General features: G+C 42.0%; 1 protein-coding gene across 2 annotated transcripts in view; it reads right to left on the reverse strand.

Annotated features, from left to right (window-relative positions):
• The window catches only part of wdr11 (WD repeat domain 11), a 144438-nt gene that overhangs the window by 45080 nt on the left and 80043 nt on the right, over positions 1-19315 (reverse strand). For both annotated transcript variants that reach the window (XM_063071922.1, XM_063071923.1), the window contains 2 exons: positions 10659-10783; positions 8745-8892 (listed from right to left, as the gene is read on the reverse strand). In XM_063071922.1, coding sequence (XP_062927992.1) covers positions 8745-8892; positions 10659-10783 — 273 coding nt within the window. The remainder of the gene's footprint in view (positions 1-8744; positions 8893-10658; positions 10784-19315) is intronic.

Genomic DNA, 19315 nt, shown 5'->3' on the forward strand with positions numbered 1-19315 from the left:
CTGCATCTTCACTCTTTAAGCAATTTCCTTTGACAGAGGATGCTTGTACTTTCAAACAAGTTCACATGGACTTTCAAAAAATGCAATATTCACAGAAACCTGAACTCTGGGATTAAGTTAATTGCCGGAAAATGGTAGCGTAATGGCCGGCAGAGTGCTTTAAAACGTCAGTTCTCTCCACTGTCTATAAGCAGCCTGAATGTTCTCCCCATGACCCCATGGGTTTCCTCCGGATTCTCCATTTCCCTCCCACATTCCAAAGACGTACGGATTAGTAAGGGTTAGTAAGTTATGGCCATACTACATTGGTGCCAGAAGCATGGCGACGTTTATTCTGGCACATAGTTGCAAATAATACATTCACAGTATGTTTCAACGTACATATAGTAGACAAAGCTAATCTTTAAAGATTTTTTGTCTTTAAAAGGAATACTGTTAAATAGAAGAAATTATGCTTCTTCCCCTCCCCGCTTCCCAAACACATTGGCATCCATCAGAATAAACAGAATAGAACCATAAAAATGAAAGGCATCACTACAATAATCACGAGCAATGGTAATAATAAACCTAGTTTCTTGCATTTAAGGTATAGTTATATTATGTAGCTCTATTTGGAGAGTGTCAGAATTAAGATCATTAGCACCTTCTGCATTATCATTCAAAAGGAATGCATTTTTCTCACTTAAATAAAATTACACCTATTAATTGCTGAATTTACAAATCAAACTGCAACTGGAACTGAAGAAGACACTATTATCATACATTCACATGGGTCCTTGTAACATTTAAAATGCTATATATTACTCTGAAAGTGTAGAAACCAGTGAAAATTAATAACACAAAATACTCTGCAGACGCTGGGGTCAAAGCAACACTCACAACACGCTGGAGGAGCTCAGCGGGTCGGGCAGCATCCGTGGAAACAATCAGTCAACGTTTCAGGCCGGAACCCTGAAACATTGACTGATCGTTTCCACGGATGCTGCCCGACCTGCTGAGTTCCTCCAGCATGTTGTAAGTGAAAATTAATGCAGTCAACACAACACATAAGAAACATTCCCCAAGCACAAATACAAGGACTATACATGAAAACACAGCATGAGTATTTCTGTGCTTCTACATGGAGATGCCTACATATACACAATTTATTAAAAGCATCCTGAAAAACTATTGCTGAAGCTTCAACACTTGATTATACTTTCTGCTGCTCATCACTTCCAACTCATATGATCTTATTCCTTCACTGTTTTGCTTTGTGATAACATATTTGCTCACTCCTTGCATAATTTACCAATCACACCTTCTTCCAATCCTTACTTCCTTCATTATCTGTCACTGTGGAAAAATCTCTCCCATTTCACTTTCAATTATGTTTTCAAAATCCCAACTCTTTAGCATTTGGTTCCACATTCTGCACTCCACAACTAACACTCTGCTCAGCCATTCCGAATCAGTAAGTCACCTTCCTGTGTGATAATAAGGAGAGTCTTATTTTAAACTTTCTGATTGTGATCTATAAACTGGTCATTGTTAATATCCTTCAAAAACTCAATGTTGGTTTCAGAACATTTTCATGTCATTCTCAGGGTCTGCTTAATCTTAGTGGCCAGTGGCGATATCTACTTCTTATTTAATACTTGGTGGCTTTTGTAGAAATGTCTTTCCCATGTTTGTTGCTATCTTGTCAGATTGGCTTTCTGAAATAGGTGAGAATTCTCAAATCAATTGTGGGAAGACCTTCTGGCTCCATCACAAATTTCCTCTCTCTCTCTGAACCCTGGTGGCAATAAGACCCTGAGTTGATCTCATGTCCTGATACCATATCATAGCTAGGAACACAAGACCATAAGATATAGGAGCGGAATTGGGCCATTTGGCCCAGAGTCTGCTCTGTCATTTCATCATGGCTCATCTAATTTTCCTCTCAGCCCCAGTCTTCTGCCTTCTCCCTGTAACCTTCCATGCCCTGACCAATTAAGAATCTATCAACCTCTACCTTAAATATATCCAATAACTTGTCCTCCACAGCTGCCTAGGACAATGAATTCCACTGATTCACCATTCTCTGGCTAAAGAAATTCCTCCTCACCTCCATTCTAAAAGGATGCCCTTCTATTCCGAGGCTGTGTCCTCTACTCTGAGGCTGCCCCACCATAAGAAACATCCACTCTATCAAGGCCTTTCAACATTCAATAGGTTTCAATGATGACACCCCCATTCCTCTGAATTCCAGTGAATATAGGCCCAGAGCCATCAAATATTCTTTATATGACGAGCCATTCAATCCTGGGATCATTTTTGTGAGCCTCCTCTGAACCCTCTCCAGTTTCAGCACATCCTTTCTTACTCACAATACTCCAAGTGAGGCCTCACCAGTGCCTTACAAAGTCTCAACATTACATCTTTGTATTTTTCTCATTTTGAATATTTATCTCATCTCTACATCAGCATTGAAAATGGTCCCTCCCTGCCTCAGCTGACTGTTTCTGAAATTTTCATCCAGGTCTTTGGCATCTCTGAACTTAACTGTGACAATACATTCCCTGTCTAGTCTTGTTTCTCCTACATTCTACAAATGTGAGACAATCCAAAACTCTGCTGCCCACATCCTGACTCAGTGTATTTAGCAATTTCCTTTGCATCTTCTCATGTAATATGGCTCCGAGTTAAAAATTCTCATCCTTATTTTCATTCCCTCATGACCCACTATCACAATTTCCTTGTGCCTGCTGAGAAATATCTTCTGCTCTATTCCTGGCTGCTCAAGGAACTCTGATTTTTAAATTGCTCCAATACTGAATTTGTCCCTTTGATTCCTAAAGCTCTGGAAGTTCATCCCTTAAACCGCTATTCCTATCATTCCTTTCTGATGCCACATTTTGCTTAATAATGTTGTAAAGTATCTTGCAGTGCTTTTGGAGATTGGAGATACAGAATTAAGCATCCCATATGCACAAGTTGTTGTTACTTTGTAAGTAATTATTCTCTATGAAAAACAAATAGCTTATTATTAAATGAAGCAAATCAACCTTAAAATCAATCGGTAACCACAGCAACATCATAATAAACCTTTACATATATCCTAACAGACCAGCATTTCACATTTTACAGCAAGATCATTACTGAATTTTACCTGAATGTGTCAGAATAATACAATAAAATTACCTTCCTTTACAAAGAAAAATGATTTGCTGTACATGCATGTAGAATTATCAAGAGAATCAGAAATCCGAAGTATCTTTCATAATACAGTCTGTGCCGTGAGCACAGGCCCTTCAGTAACTCAGCCAAATGCAGTTCCCTTCACTTCTATTTCCAATTATATTTTGCTGCCACTAGATTTACCTATTTGAACTTCCCTGTTAGAGAAGATAGTTTTTACCATTATTCATCTGATGGAGAACAAATTATAAAATCAAAGCAATGTTGTAAATCCAAGCAGCCGGTGTTTGAACCCAGTTGCATGTGGAAAAAATCTAATCTCAGACTGTAAGTGAAAGCGCCAATTTCATCGAAGCAAATACCTCACTCCTACCCCAAGCACTTCAGCTATCGTTACTCAGCTGCTCTGAATAGGACATAAGACTGTTCAAGCATCAACCCTCTTCTGCTGGACTGGAAAAAAAAGATCTGCCCCAGCATATATTTTAATCCAAATTTCAGAATGTACTAATTACAGCCTCTCACCATTGTCAAATCATACACCAATTACCTTGTTGTCCACTGATGCATGTTCTCAACAGCACTCCAGGTGCATTGAACTGGTTGGAAAGGGCAATTAGATTCAACCCACCCAGCTTCATTTTTCCAAAAACCACAACCCTATGAATTAAAAACGTAAACACGAGGAATTCTGCAGATGCTGAAAATTCAAGCAACACACATCAAAGTTGCTGGTGAACGCAGCAGGCCAGGCAGCATCTCTAGGGAGAGGCACAGTCGACATTTTGGGTCACCAGCAACTTTGATGTGCGTTGCGTAACCCTATGAATTAAGTGATTTGGGAAGCTTACTTGACTCTGTGTTGGTGTTACAGACATTCAGGATTTGCTACACTTTGTCCTTACAAACCCACAGCAAAACTCTGGAACACACATCAAAGTTGCTGGTGAACGCAGCAGGCCAAGCAGCATCTATAGGAAGAGGCGCAGTCGACGTTTCAGGCCGAGACCCTTCGTCAGGACTAACTGAAGGAAGAGTGAGTAAGGGATTTGAAAGCTGGAGGGGGAGGGGGAGATGCAAAATGATAGGAGAAGACAGGAGGGGGAGGGATAGAGCCGAGAGCTGGACAGGTGATAGGCAAAAGGGGATACGAGAGGATCATGGGACAGGAGGTCCGGGAAGAAAGACGGGGGGGGGGGGGGTGACCCAGAGGATGGGCAAGAGGTATATTCAGAGGGACAGAGGGAGAAAAAGGAGAGTGAGAGAAAGAATGTGTGCATAAAAATGAGTAACAGATGGGGTACGAGGGGGAGGTGGGGCCTAGCGGAAGTTAGAGAAGTCAATGTTCATGCCATCAGGTTGGAGGCTACCCAGACGGAATATAAGGTGTTGTTCCTCCAACCTGAGTGTGGCTTCATCTTTACAGTAGAGGAGGCCGTGGATAGACATGTCAGAATGGGAATGGGATGTGGAATTAAAATGTGTGGCCACTGGGAGATCCTGCTTTCTCTGGCGGACAGAGCGTAGATGTTCAGCAAAGCGGTCTCCCAGTTTACGCAGACTGGGAGACCGCTTTGCTGAACATCTACGCTCTGTCCGCCAGAGAAAGCAGGATCTCCCAGTGGCCACACATTTTAATTCCACATCCCATTCCCATTCTGACATGTCTATCCACGGCCTCCTCTACTGTAAAGATGAAGCCACACTCAGGTTGGAGGAACAACACCTTATATTCCGTCTGGGTAGCCTCCAACCTGATGGCATGAACATTGACTTCTCTAACTTCCGCTAGGCCCCACCTCCCCCTCGTACCCCATCTGTTACTCATTTTTATGCACACATTCTTTCTCTCACTCTCCTTTTTCTCCCTCTGTCCCTCTGAATATACCTCTTGCCCATCCTCTGGGTCACCCCCCACCCCCCCGTCTTTCTTCCCGGACCTCCTGTCCCATGATCCTCTCGTATCCCCTTTTGCCTATCACCTGTCCAGCTCTCGGCTCTATCCCTCCCCCTCCTGTCTTCTCCTATCATTTTGCATCTCCCCCTCCCCCTCCAGCTTTCAAATCCCTTACTCACTCTTCCTTCAGTTAGTCCTGACGAAGGGTCTCGGCCTGAAACGTCGACTGCGCCTCTTCCTATAGATGCTGCTTGGCCTGCTGCGTTCACCAGCAACTTTGATGTGTGTTGCTTGAATTTCCAGCATCTGCAGAATTCCTGTTGTTTGCAAAACTCTGGATCCAGTTTGTAAACAGAAACTCTTTTCTGGAGCTCATTATGCATGATGATATTGATTCTTCAGCTGAGATTTCTAATTTAGCATCAATCATGATCAACTTTTTGCCATGAACCCATGAACGGCACCAGAGGGCGACTTCTTCAAGTTCATCTGCGAAACAGTTTAAATTCTTCTCTTTAATATATTTTCATTCCTTTTCAAGGTGGCTGGGATCTTGTCAGAGTATACAGCTGCACTCAAACCGCAGCGGTGGGTTCCCAATCTCGGAGCCAAGCATTTTCGATATCTCCGGGAACGACCTGGAAGACGTGCACCTGCTGAGTGTGACCTTGTGTGGCCCTGTAGACGAACCAGTTCCTCCCCAGTGTCACTGACTGAAGCACTACAGGAGATAGGAATATCAAGTCAGCAGCCTCAGCACTCCAGCAATCAAACTCTCTCTCAATGGTGAGAGTTTCCTGCTGACTCTCCAGTCAGGCGAGCTCAAAATACAGTGACACTGCAGACTGTAACTGAGCTGTTGGCCTCTCCTCTCGCTGTGGAAGAGGTGATACATCTCTCTCCCTTGTCAGTGAGGGAGAGTACCTATGGGGTGTGGTTTTTGCTGGACTCTAGATTATGGTCTCTTTGGGACCTTTACTATTGCTTGCATGGTGGGTGGTGGGGGGGGTTGACGTTTTCTACTGGAACAAGTGGGAGAGAGGGAGGGTTGACGCTTTGCTGCTGCTTATGTGTGGGAGGGAGGAGGGGGACTTCAGGGTTCTAACATTTTTCTGTCATTTGTTCTTTGGGATTTGTCTTCTGTTTTGTGGATGTCTGCAAAGAGTAAGAATTTCAGGTTGTATATTGTATACATTCTCTGATATTAAATGGAGCCATTGAACAACTACAGGAGAAGATTACGATCTTTTACAGAAACAGACAGCAGAGACAACTCTCATTTGTAAAGTCTGTGCTGGATTTAAACTCTAGCTGCTGAAGTGATAGTCCCTTGCCTAACACAGGGGTCCCCAACCCTTCTTGCACCGCGGACCAGTTTAATATTGACAATATTCTTGCATACCGGCCAACCGGGGGTGGGGGGTGTTAATCACGACCGGAATATAGGTGACAAGTCAACTATAAGTCATTTATCAGTGGCTAATACACTCAATTTCATTTCTAAAAGGGTTTATCTAACGAATTTAATATTAAACACACAGCGCATATTTTCTTCGCATGAATATAGTGATAAGTCAATTATAAGTCATAAGGGGTTCCTTACTTCCAGTCTATTCCGCAATTTCGTTTTCATTGCAGAAAACTCCGCTTCGCAGAGATATGATGTTGGAAATGGAAACAACGTTTTCAGTGCTTTCGTGGCTATCACGATATTCAGCCTTAACACTGATCCAGAATGCCGGCAGAGATGTTATGTCAAACATACTTTTCAGCCCACCGTCATTTGCAAGCTCGAGGAGTTGATCTTCTTCCCGCGCTGACATGGATGATTCACCGGGGACATTCACAAATATGTCACGGACCCATTCCTTTGCACGTCTCGGGTCATTTGAGGTTGGGGAGTAACGCTCGAATTCTGTCGACAGCGAAGATAGGTGTCCGTGCACCAGCTGTGAGCCTCAGTCTCTCCCAAATTCCCAGCTAATGTTGGAAACATGTCAAATATGCCCCTGCCCACTCGCCGTCCCCACAGTTCCAGTTTGGCTGTGAAAGCAGGCACTTTATCTGCCAACTTCAAGACAGTTGTCATTCTCCCCTGAAGTGACAAATTGAGTTCATTGAGCAGGTTGAAGATGTCACACAGATAGCGAGTTTTGCTATCCACTCCTCGTCACTGAAGTGTGCTGCCAGTGGTGACTTTTTTCCTGAAAGAAATCTCTGTAGCTGCTCTCTTAACTCAAAAACCCTGGCCAGGGCTCTCCCCCTTGATAGCCACCTGACTTCAGTGTGTAAGAGAAGGTGTTTGTGCTCTGCATCCACTTCCTCGCAAAGCTGCACAAACAGATGTGAGTTAGGGGCTTTTGCTTTGAAGAGATTGGTAACTTCAACAACGTCACTCAATACGCTGTTAAGATCAGGTGACATTATTCGGCTAGCCAGCATTTCCCTGTGTGTGACTGGCATTCAGAGCAACCTCTTTGACTCGGGTAGTGAAACCAGACTCATTAATCAGTTCCAACAGCTGTGCTTCGATGTCCTCCACTATGTCATCGATTGTTCTTGAAACTGTGGTAGCTGAAAGAGAAACCTGTGCCATCTTGTTAGCTGCAGCTTCTCCCTACAGTTCACAGCACATGTCCTTGGCAGCAGGCAGAATCAATTCTTCACCAACAGCGAAAGGCTTCTTAGCCTTAGCAATACGGCTAGCCACTAAGTACGATGCTCTCAGAGCAGCAGCATTTATGGAGGTGGTGACTCTCAGCACTTGCTTCTGTCCCACTTGCTCACGTTTTTTCCGCTCAAAAAACTCAGCGGGGTTGTCTTTAGTGCAGGGTGCTTGGACTCAAGGTGCCGAAGCAGATTTGAGGGCTTCATTGCCTCATTAGACAGCTTGTCTCCACATATCAGACACAGGGAGCTTGGAGCGTGCAAGTCACCAGTCGCAATAAAGCTATATTTTATGTACGTCTCGTCATATTTTCTGTTGAAGGAAGCTTTTTTTTTGCAGTCTTGGCCTCAGCTGTCTCTGCGTTATCATCATCGTTAGGCCTTTTATGTCCCCTACCATCTCTTCCTAAGAAACTCTCAAGCGACATTTGTTTTTTTACTCATCAAGTAGTTGTAGGTTAATGACCGATTGATGCCCTCACGTGGGTAATGACCTCGCGTGTGTTCAAGTTCAACAATGGGTGTGACAGGGAATGAGAAAAGGTGCAGTTGACTTGTATCGTTTCCTCGCGGCCCGGTAGCACATGCTTTGCGGCCCAGTACCAGTCTGTGGTCCGGTGGTTGGGGACCACTGGCCTAATGTACCAGACAAATTAATGTACATCAAAAACGCTTCTATACAAAACAATGAAAGGGAGAGCAGGAGGTAAGGAAGCTTGGTCAATCGAACCCAAGCTTAATTAACTGAGCAGTTTATTTGACAATCTAGAGAGGAACATTCTGCCAAAACTACCCCTTGTTTTGTACGCAACTGCTTTTCAAGAATAGTAGTTTTCGACCTTCACCTATTTTCAATTACAAGAAAAACTAAATTGTGCATCTGCTCTGATTACACAGATAGTTAATTATAATTTTGATTTGTTGGACATCTACTAGATCATACAACTTATTGGCATTTCAGTCAGACTGCAAAATAAGCCCGTTATTTCACATTAAGATGTGGCCTAATGGTACTTACATCTGGAGGAATTCTGACTACATCCTTCACTATATTCCCTTCCACAGTGAGATGGAAGGTCTGTCCATCATTGTCAGTAAATATAAAGTGCTCCCGTGCAGAGATGTTATGACTAAATTCGGCTTTACTCTCTGCCTCCTGCAGTAAACTGGAGAATTAAAAGATTTATTGAATTTACAGTCAATATACTTGTAATAATTCATACATGGCTATTTTAATAGACTTATAAGTCAAATCACTTTTCAAGAAAAATTGACAACATGAACCTACCAATGATGCTGCAGAATGCAGTAAAAATGATGAACTAGGAACAGAATTAAACCTAATGGACTCTGGATTTATTTTTTACTGAGTAAAAGATCACTGTGGGATGAGAACTAATGGCAAAGGAACTCATTGAACAGAGAAAAGTACTGAAACAGGATCATCAGTGCAGTTCCACTCTACAGACTGGAACACAAATATCTATTCTGACATTCCAGTGCTGTAGTTCACTAATGGAAGTGCTTTCTTTCAGAAATGGCTATTTTCGAGACTATGGGAGATATCCCTAATTTTGTAATCAATGTTTATTTTGCACTCAACACAAATCACAGAAGATTTGCGGAACAATTGGTTGTCTCCATCCCCACTGATAAAAGGACTGCAGCCTAATCCCATTTTCCTGTACTTGGTCTGTAGTATGCTTTAAATGTGGTGATGGTTTCTTCTCCTACCACAATAAACAAGTTCCAAATTCTTGTGTGGAAAAACAAAAGTCCCCATTTTCCCTTTAACCTTTCTACCATTTATTTTGAACTCATGATCTTGAATTTTTGATCTCTTGGACGAGCAAAATGGACCTTTCCGATTTACGATGCGGTTTGTGGATTGGCCTCTGTAGTTCACATTATGATGTGCTTTTGGTTGCTCCTTTTTTTGATGTGATTTTGGATGATTTCAAATCAGGACGGCTTGTGTTAATGAAGACTGAGCAGAACTGAATACGCCTGGACTCTTGATTTTTGCGTTTTATATTCTGTGATCTTTGCTTATTTTTTTTGTTGCTGTTTGCACAATCTTGTTTTTTTGGTGTTTTTCTAGAAAGGGTTTCATGGTGTTTCTTTGTTTTATGGCTGTCTTTGTGGAAGATGAATCTCAGGGTTGTATACTGCATGCATACTTTGATAACAATTGACTTTGAATCTTTGAAAGTCCCTCATAGCTTTATATAGTCATTCAAACCATTAGTCCAAAGAAAACAACTTTACTTTACCCAACCTTTGCTCTAGGCTAAAATTCTCCAGCCCCTGCAAGACCTTCATAAATCTGCCCTCCCCACCCGCCCCCGTCCTCTGCAGTGAAATAATCTTTTCTGTAATATGATGATCAGAATTGTACATAATACTCAAATTCTAGTGTATGCACTCTTACACTTTTATATTTTGTACCATGGCTAATAATAGAAAGCATATACACACCTTAAAGCCACTTTATTGACCCGCCTTTAATGATTTGTGAATAAACGCTCGCAAGTCCCTTTGTTCCTCGACACCACTCAATACCTTTAAGTTTAATGTGTATTCCTTTGTTTCACCCCTCCAAATGCATTATCTTATACTGCTTTGGGTTCAATTCTGTTTGCCACTTTTCTGGCAACTTCACTTGGTCCAAATGACCAGATTATCTACCTTGTTCTGCAGTTTAGAGCTTTCACTATCAACCACATAGCTACTTCTATATCATCCTTAAACTTCTTTATTACACAAGCTACTTTATTCATAGCAATTTCATACACATATAAATGTAGTGTGTACCCAAGCATTTTAGGTTTGGCAACCCCATCTGCTACCTTCTATACCGTCTGCATTCAACATCTTAGAAGATTAAATCTCTATTAACATCAGCAGTATCCAGCCACTCTTTCTCGGTTACCTGATCATAGGTGACTCAATGTTATTGGTTTCGGTATCAGAAACAACTGTTTGTCTGGCCATGGCTTCTCGAGCTGCAAGCTGCTTTCTGCGCAAACTCTTCAAGTTGTGGGAAGGAGACCACTCCTGTAGACAAAGAAGCATAGTGAATTCCTTTGTGTTTCCAAGTCATCTAAAATAATATTCCTCAGCTTTCTTTCCTCTGTGCGGTTTATTAAACTAGGCCCCTCAAAAATAAAAATTCACAAATTAAGAAATCAATTTCAGCACAGCCAGAAGTTAAAACCAATAGAACACATTGGTGATCTTTATAAATCTAGCACTGGATGACATAACTTCCAGAGAAGAGGGAATCAAGACAGCAATATTGTTACGTACCCTGTAACAGGGTTGCCAAACCAGCAGAAATGGAACGCTCATTGGAGTCTGTGATTACTAGGAACTAATAAAGTTTTATTAAAGAGATAAGTAATACAGTACACTAATTGTAAGGATATAAATGTAACAGGTTAACAATGATAATACACACATATACACACAAATAGGGTAATAGGAATCAACCAAGCTCTATCGCAGTCTAGGGGTAAAATGATCAGTCTTAAGTGAAGCAGAGTTCAGTTCAGTTTAGTGCAGTTCAAAGTAATCGCTGTTGTTGTACCGTTGGGGAGAGAGAGAGAGAGAGAGAGTGAGAGATGCAGTTGGTTTCGGGCAGACCTTTTGATGTCTTCTGATCTCGCTGTGGTCACCGACTGTGACCCCTCCGTTCCGGATACGATCGTTCTTCCCCGGTGACCCCGGCACCCAGGCAAGGGTGGACACACACCCCAGGTTCCCACCGATCGTACCTTTACACCCTGTGAGCCTCTTGACCGATTCCCGCGAACCGGTCCTCCAAACTCTCACCAACTTGTGGGGGCACACTGCTCTTTCCAGGGTCTCCTGGCGTGTCGTGCCTTAGCAAACCTGCTCTTTTTATCCCCCTGCTGGGGTATCACCTGTCCATCAAACTTCAGATAGTTCAGGTTCAAAGCAAACAGCCTGTCAATATCTGAACTATGTTGCTTTCTCGTTTATCTCTCTCTTCTCTCTTATTAGCATTTTGAATGTTTCTCCATTGTCTTCCGTTATCTCTCTCATTAGCATCATCCGACCGGTAGCTCTGCTTGGCGTCACACATGACAATATAAAAACACAACTTCACCTTTCCCTCTTCTGTATTTCTTCTTCCATTTACCCAGTCTTTTCTTAAAACCACGAAATAACAATCATCTGCAATTTTCCCCAAATTTCTTTCAAAAGTGGGTCACTTCCTGCTCATTCCCCAACAAGCTTCTATAATTAATGATATAGAAATTCATCTATATAATGCCCAAAAAGTTGTTGTGAAAAAAAAGTGGCCTCCACCACTAAGGATCCTCACCATCTGAGGCATGCCCTCTTTTCAGGGAGGATGTACAGCAGCCTGAAGACCCACATTTAATACTTCAGAAACAGATTCCTACCTTCAACATCTGATTTCTGAATGGTCTATGAATACTACCATTTAGTCCTTCGTTTTGCACTATTTATTTATTTATTTCTGTAATTTATTGCAATTTTATATCTTTGCACTTTATGCTGTCACAAAACAACAAATTTCATGTCAGTAATAATAAATCTGGCTTATGCTAACACTGAGTAAGGAAATTGGAAGCATGTTTCCGGAAGTGTCAATTGGAGCCGCCAATCACTCATTCTGGGTGAGTGTTTCAAGCTCTCTAACTTTCTTTTCAAGAATCAAGACTCATCCTAGCAATGGAAGAGAAAAGGCCCAAAATTCTTCTTCAGAAAGACTTTCCAACACGTCACCGTGACAAACACCAGTCACTATTTATCTACAAGAATGGATCTTAAAAACATTAAAGGCTCTAAAAAAACAGTGAAGAGCCAATGATATTGAATCTGTGTTTATTGCCAGACTGTAGCGCACCTTTCTACTTGCTACTTAAACTGCACGCTACTCACACCAACTCTTCTGCACATATTATGTTAATTGGTCAATTGCAGCAACTTCAATTGGCAACTTGTCTCGTGAATAGGCTAGGGTTAAATCAGGAGTTGCTGGGCGATGCAACTCAAATGCCGGAAGGACCTATTCCGCACGTCAGCTCTAAATAAATAAAAATCTTCAAGTGCATTGTTACCATTAAAACTGCCTTCCAATGACCATTTGCCAACACCTAGATGACATAGACAGGTAACAGAGAGCTCCCATGAGGAATGTTTCAGAAAAAGCATGTAAGTTATTGGCACCCAATACTTTACCCAGCTGGATTTAATAGGGAGCCACCAACTTATGAATATATCTTGGAGGAGCATTATCTATACAAGCTACATTTCTATAAGTCCTCATTCACATCTGAAACCTTATATATGCACTTACTAAAACAACAGGAATTCTGCAGATACTGGAAATTCAAGCAACACACATCAAAGTTGCTGGTGAACGCAGCAGGCCAGGCAGCATCTGTAGGAAGAGGTGCAGTCGACGTTTCAGGCCGAGACCCTTCGTCAGCACCTACTAATGTATTTCTCAAATCACAAACTATTCAATGTTACATGAGGCATTTGATATTCATTATTCCAGAATAGGAAATGCATGTGATTCAAGCTGGGCCTGGGCACTTACAGCCTCTCAAGGAGGGGAGGCTGGTTACCATAATGTGCTGAGTTGTGTCCACAACTCTCCAAGGGTTTTAGGCAGTACAATTGCTATACCAAGTTGTACTTCATCCAGATAGGATGCTTTCTATAGTGCACCTGTATAAAAACAAGGTTCAAAGGGACAAGCCGAATTTCTTTAGTCTCTTTTGGAAGTAGGGGCACCGCTGAGATTTCCTGGCTGTGACATATACACGGCTGGACCAGGACAGGCATCGGTTATGTTTGCTCCTAGGAACCTGAATCTCTCAATCCGCTTGTCCTCAGCACTGCAAATGTAAACAGGAGCATGTGCCACCCCACTTCCTAAAGTCAACGGCCAGCTCTTTTATTTTGCCGACACTGAAGGGAAAGTTGAATAGTTCTTGAGTGATGACATGCACCCTGCTTTGATGGTTGTGTGAAATAGTTTAGAGCATGCATGCAAGTGGCTGAATGTTGGGATACAATATATGGACGTATCAGTGTAAGTGTGTGAGCTGCTGGGTAGAAGTGAGTGCGAGGAAGTGAGGTAGAAAAGAGTGAAAGGGTGGGGGCAGGGAGGATGACGTGGTGATGGCAGAAGGGTAGTATGGCAAGGGAGGAAGAAAGAGTTAATGACAAAGCAGCAGTGATATAGCAAGGAAGAAAGAGGAGAAAGGGGGCAGAAACAAATTGTGTGGGCAATGGAGAGGGTGAGGGAGAGGGAAATGCAATCTTATGAAAGGTTTGAGCAGAACGTGAATGGAAGTGAAGAAATGCACTGCACATGAAGAAATTTTATATGGCGAGAACTCACCTTGGAAATCATGAGATTATAGCATTTGCAATACCAGTCAACAGTGCAAAGAATACTGCTCCTAGCAGTGGCCACATTGGCAATCTCCGGATGATGGATTGAAAAGCAATCTCAAGTAACTGGGAGAGCATTGCTGATGTTGTACATGTGTGCATTTAAGGACTGGCTGATAAGGCCACAGCTGTATGTCTAAGTGCCAACAGCTGCGAGAAATTCAATTAGAGCCTCTCAGGAATGTGCCACTGTTTCTAAAACATGTACATGACATTATTTAAGACAGCCTAATAAAGTTGTTTTTTTAAAATATCACTATCAAATTGTTTTCAATCAAAATTAGGTACACATGCAACAATATTTTATACTCAAAAACAATACATTCAAAATTTCCAGGCAAACTATTATAATCAACATTAGAAAAATGCAACGTACATGACTGTACATTGAGGAAGCAATGTGTTTGCAGCAGGACTTAGACAAATTAGAAGAATGGGCAAAAAAGTGGCAGATAGAATACAGGTTGGGAAATGTATGATAATGCATTTTGGTGAAAGGAACAGTAGTGCAGACTATTATCTGAATGGGGAGAAATTCAAACATCAGAGGTGCAGAGGGACTTAAGAGTCCTCGTACAAGACCCCCAGAAGGTTAACTCACAGGTTGAGTCTGTGGTAAAGGTGGCAAATGCAATGTTGGCATTTATTTCAAGGGAAATAGAATATAAAAACAAAGAGATAAAACTGAAGCTTTATAAGACATTAGTCAGATCATACTTTTTGTCAACATATGAGTATTGTCAACAGTTTTGGGCCCCTTATCTCAGAAGGGATACATTGTCATTGAAGAGAATCCAAAGAAGATCACGAAGATGATTCTGGGAATGAAGGGGTTAACATATGAGGAGCGTTTGGCAGCTTTGGGCCAGTACTCACTGGAATTTAGAAGAATGCATGGGGTCTCATTGAAACCTGCCAAATGTTGAAAGGACTATATAGGATGGATGTGGAGAGGATATTTCCTCTGGTGGCGGTATCCAGAATGAACGGACACAGCCTCAAAAGTGAGGTGCGACCTTTTTAGAACAGAAGTAAGCAGGAATTTCTTTTAGTCAAAGAGTGGTGATTCTGTGGAATGTGCTTTGCCACAGACTACAGTGGAGGGTATATTCAAAGCGGAAGTTAACTGTTTCCTGATTGGTTGGGGCATCAAGTGATATGGTGAGAGGGCGGGTGTATGGGGTTGAATGGGATCCGTGATCAGCCATAATGAAATGACACAGCAGACTCAATGGGCTGATTAGCCTAATTCTGCTCCTATGTTTTATGGTCTGAATTCCACTGATTTTTCACTTCGCACATGCAACAATTCTAGATCTGTACAGTGCCACACCTTTAAATAATTTTCATTCTTCTCCTCATACCTGCATTATTTGTTTGGACCTGAAGCTCAGAAATTTCCTTCCTAAATCTTTCCACTTTCCCCTCTCTTCACATTTAAGATATTCCTTAAAATCTTCCTTAAACAACAGAACAACAGCTATCCTCCAATCCTCCAGTACCTCACCTGTTATGAAGAATGATTTAAATTTCTGTACTTGCCTCCCACAGGGTCTGAAGGAATACCTTGTCGGGGCCTGGGATTTATCCACCCAAATTTGCCTCAAGATAGCAAACATCTCTTCTGTAATATGTATAGGGATGCTGCTTTGTCTCTCTTCCCTGGACTCCAATTTAGGATCTCAACTCAAGGACCAGACCTACCTTTTTTTCCATATTTACTAATGGCATTATGATCACTAGATGCAAGGTATTCCCAAACACAAACCTCTGTAACCTGCCCTGTCTCATTCCCAAATAGCAGATTAAGTATCCTACACTCTCGTTGTGACTTCTACATACCGATTAAGGAAACTTTCCTGAACATATTTGACAACCTCTATCCCATCTAGTCCTTTTACAATATGGGAGTCGCAGTCAATATGTAGAAAGTTAAAATCACCTACTATAACAACCTTTATGTTTCTTGCAAAAGTCTGCAATCTCTCTACAAATTTGTTCCTCTAAATCCTGTGGACTGTTGAGTGGTCTGTAATATAGCCCCATTAACGTGGTCATGCTTTTCATATTCCTCAGTTCCACTCACAGCACCTCACTAGACGAGTTCACCAATCTGTCCTAACTGAGCACTGCTGTGACATGTTCCCTGACTAGTAACGCCACCCCTCCCCCTTTAATTCCTCCTGTTCTGTCAGGCCTAAAACAACGGAACCCCAGAATATTGAGCTGCCAGTCCTGCCCCTCCTACAACCAAGTCACACAAATGGTTACAATATCATAATTCCAGGTGTTGATACATGTCCTGAACACATCTGCGTTTCCTACAATACTTCTTGCATTGAAGTATATACAGCTCGGGACATTAGTCGCACCATGCTCAATCTTTTGATTCCTGACTTTGTCTGAGTTCTTAACAACATCTTCTCCACGACATGTTTGCTATCTATCCTGGCACTCTGGTTCCCATCCCCCTGCAGTGCTAGCAAACTTTCCTACCAGCATATTAGACCCCCTCCAGTTCAGGTGCAAACTGTCCCTTCTGTACAGGTCCTACCTTCCCTGAAAGAGAGCCCAGTGATCTGAAAATCGTGTGTCATTCCTCTTACGCCAACTCCTACTCATGTGCTAAACTGTATAATCTTCCACTTTTGACTTCACTAGTACGTGGCACAGGTAGCAATCCTGAGATCACAACCCTGGAGATCCTGCACCTAACTCCCTGAACTCACTTTGCAGAACCTCGTCACTCTTTCTACCCATGTCATTGGTACCTCTATGGACCATGACCTCTGGATGCCCACCTTCCCACTTAAGAATGTTGAGGATGAGATCTGAGATGTCCCAAACCCTGGCACCTAGGAGGCAACATATCATCCAGTAATCTTGTTCTCGTCCATGGAATCTCTTTTCTGTTCCCCTAACTAATGAATCCCCTATCACCACAGCTCGCCTCTTCTCCCCACTTCCCTTCTGCGTCACAAAGCCAGACTCAGTGCCAGAGATCTGACCACTGTGACTTTCCTCACCAAAGGTCATCCCCCCGCCTCCCCGCAACAGTATCCAAAGTGGTATACCTGTTGTTGAGGAGAATAGAAACAGGGGTACTCTGCACAGGCTCCTTAACCCCTTTCCCCTTCCTGACTGTCAGCCAGTTTCCTGTGTCCTACACCTTGGGTGTAACTACGAGGGGTGATTGATAAGTTCGTGGCCCAAGGTAGAAGGAGTCAATTTTAGAAAACCTAGCACATTTATTTTTCCTACATTTACACACTTAGTCCAGCGGTCGTGGAGCATACCGATCCCTTCTTTGTAGAAGTCAGTGTCTTGGACCTCCAGAAGTGGTCCACAGCAGGGGTGATTGATAAGTTCATGGCCTAAGATAGAAGGAGATGAGTTATTAACTTCAAACTTTCTGCATTTTCATTCAGAGTTGAACTGCACGTGCATGTAACCAGAGCTTTATAACTCATCGCCTTCTACCCTAGGCCACGAATTTATCAATCACCCCTGCTGTGGAACACCTGGAGGTCCAAGACGCTCTTGTTACATGCACGTGCAGTTCAACTCTTTGAGTGATTATGTAGCAAGTTTGAAGTTAAGAACTCATTTCCTTCTACCTAGGCCACGAACTTATCAATCAGCCCTCGTACCTCTCTATATGTTCTATCTATCACCCCGAGCCTCCTGAACAATCCGAAGTTCATCCAGTCTCAGTTTCAATTCCTTAACACTGAGTGTTAGAAGCTGTAGCTGGACGCATAGTTTTGCTGGTGTATCATCAGGGACACTGAAGGTCTCCCTGTCATCCCACATCCCACAAGAGGAGCATTCAACTATCCTGCCTGATATCCCTAGTGTTCTGACTGAGCAAATATAAAGAAGGAAAAGCAATCAATAAACTGTGGAGAAAAAAATCTACTTACATCTTTTTGCTTTCTCTGACTGAAGCCTCAAAGAGCTAAGCTTCAAAATCCCAGCTCTAACTCTGTCCAATGCAACGGTAGCTGCTACACTTACCCCTGCCTCACTTTGATTTGTTCTTGCCAATCAGTCCTCATCGCTGACTGGCCGCTGCTCAAAGCACCAAACTGCTGTGCGTCACTGCCTGAAGTATTTAATTGTAATGAATTGAGAAGCAGATCTAAAAAGCCTACTTCTGCTCCAATTTTGGTGTTTCTAAACATATACAAGGCAGATTCCGGTTAATTGGATCATCAGTTAATCGTGGCAGCCACTTATTTGGGATAACTCTTAAAGAATGATATTGGGGTGCTATGCTGCTTAATTGGGCAGGATACTGTTGCTGAACAGTTTCTGACTAGTGTAAGTTGTGTGCACTTGTGTGATAGTTAGACACTACACTGTGCTTAAAGCACCAGAAGTGTGTGTTTGTGTTCAAAAGTAGTGATTTTTGTCACTGATAGTTGGTGAGAAATAAGCAGCAAGATAACTGGGGACCCATGATCGAGAGCACTATTAATCATTTACTGAAGAGTAAACTGAAGAGTAGACATTTTTAAATTTGCCAGAGGGTTGCATTCTAAAAAAACAAAAATTCTGATGATAGGTAAATGATCTGAAATGTTAACTGCTTTTCACCAGAGAATTCTGCCCTACTTTGATTATTTCCAAACCTTTCATTTCAGATTTCCACCACCTGTAGTTTTTTGATTTGCAGAACTATGTTGCGGTAGTATATTATTATCTTAAATCTGCTTTCCAGCTATGAGCCATGCTTAGCATACACATTGGTTATAATTGTACAAGATCTAACTCCTGTTCACACTACAGGGAATTCCTGAGTAATAACTAATGTTGATAATAGTCTAGGCCTGCCCTGGATTTAGACATACTTACAAGATTATGGTAAAAATAGAAATATCACGGAATATAACACAATTTCAATCACTTACATTTTGAATTATTTTGAAGGAATTACAATCCATATACCTACATTTTTTGTGGGTAATTACTAATTATGAATGTACCAGTGAAAACATCTAAGCTGCATGCAACAAAACTTCAGATTATATGGGTATTTTGGAGTGAAGTTACTTCATTAATATAGGAAATTTTCAACAATTCTACCAATTTCCCTTATTTCTGAAGGAAAATATTAGTATAGTG

Source organism: Mobula hypostoma, chromosome 19, assembly GCF_963921235.1.
Source record: "Mobula hypostoma chromosome 19, sMobHyp1.1, whole genome shotgun sequence".
NCBI classification, from domain to species: domain Eukaryota; kingdom Metazoa; phylum Chordata; class Chondrichthyes; order Myliobatiformes; family Myliobatidae; genus Mobula; species Mobula hypostoma.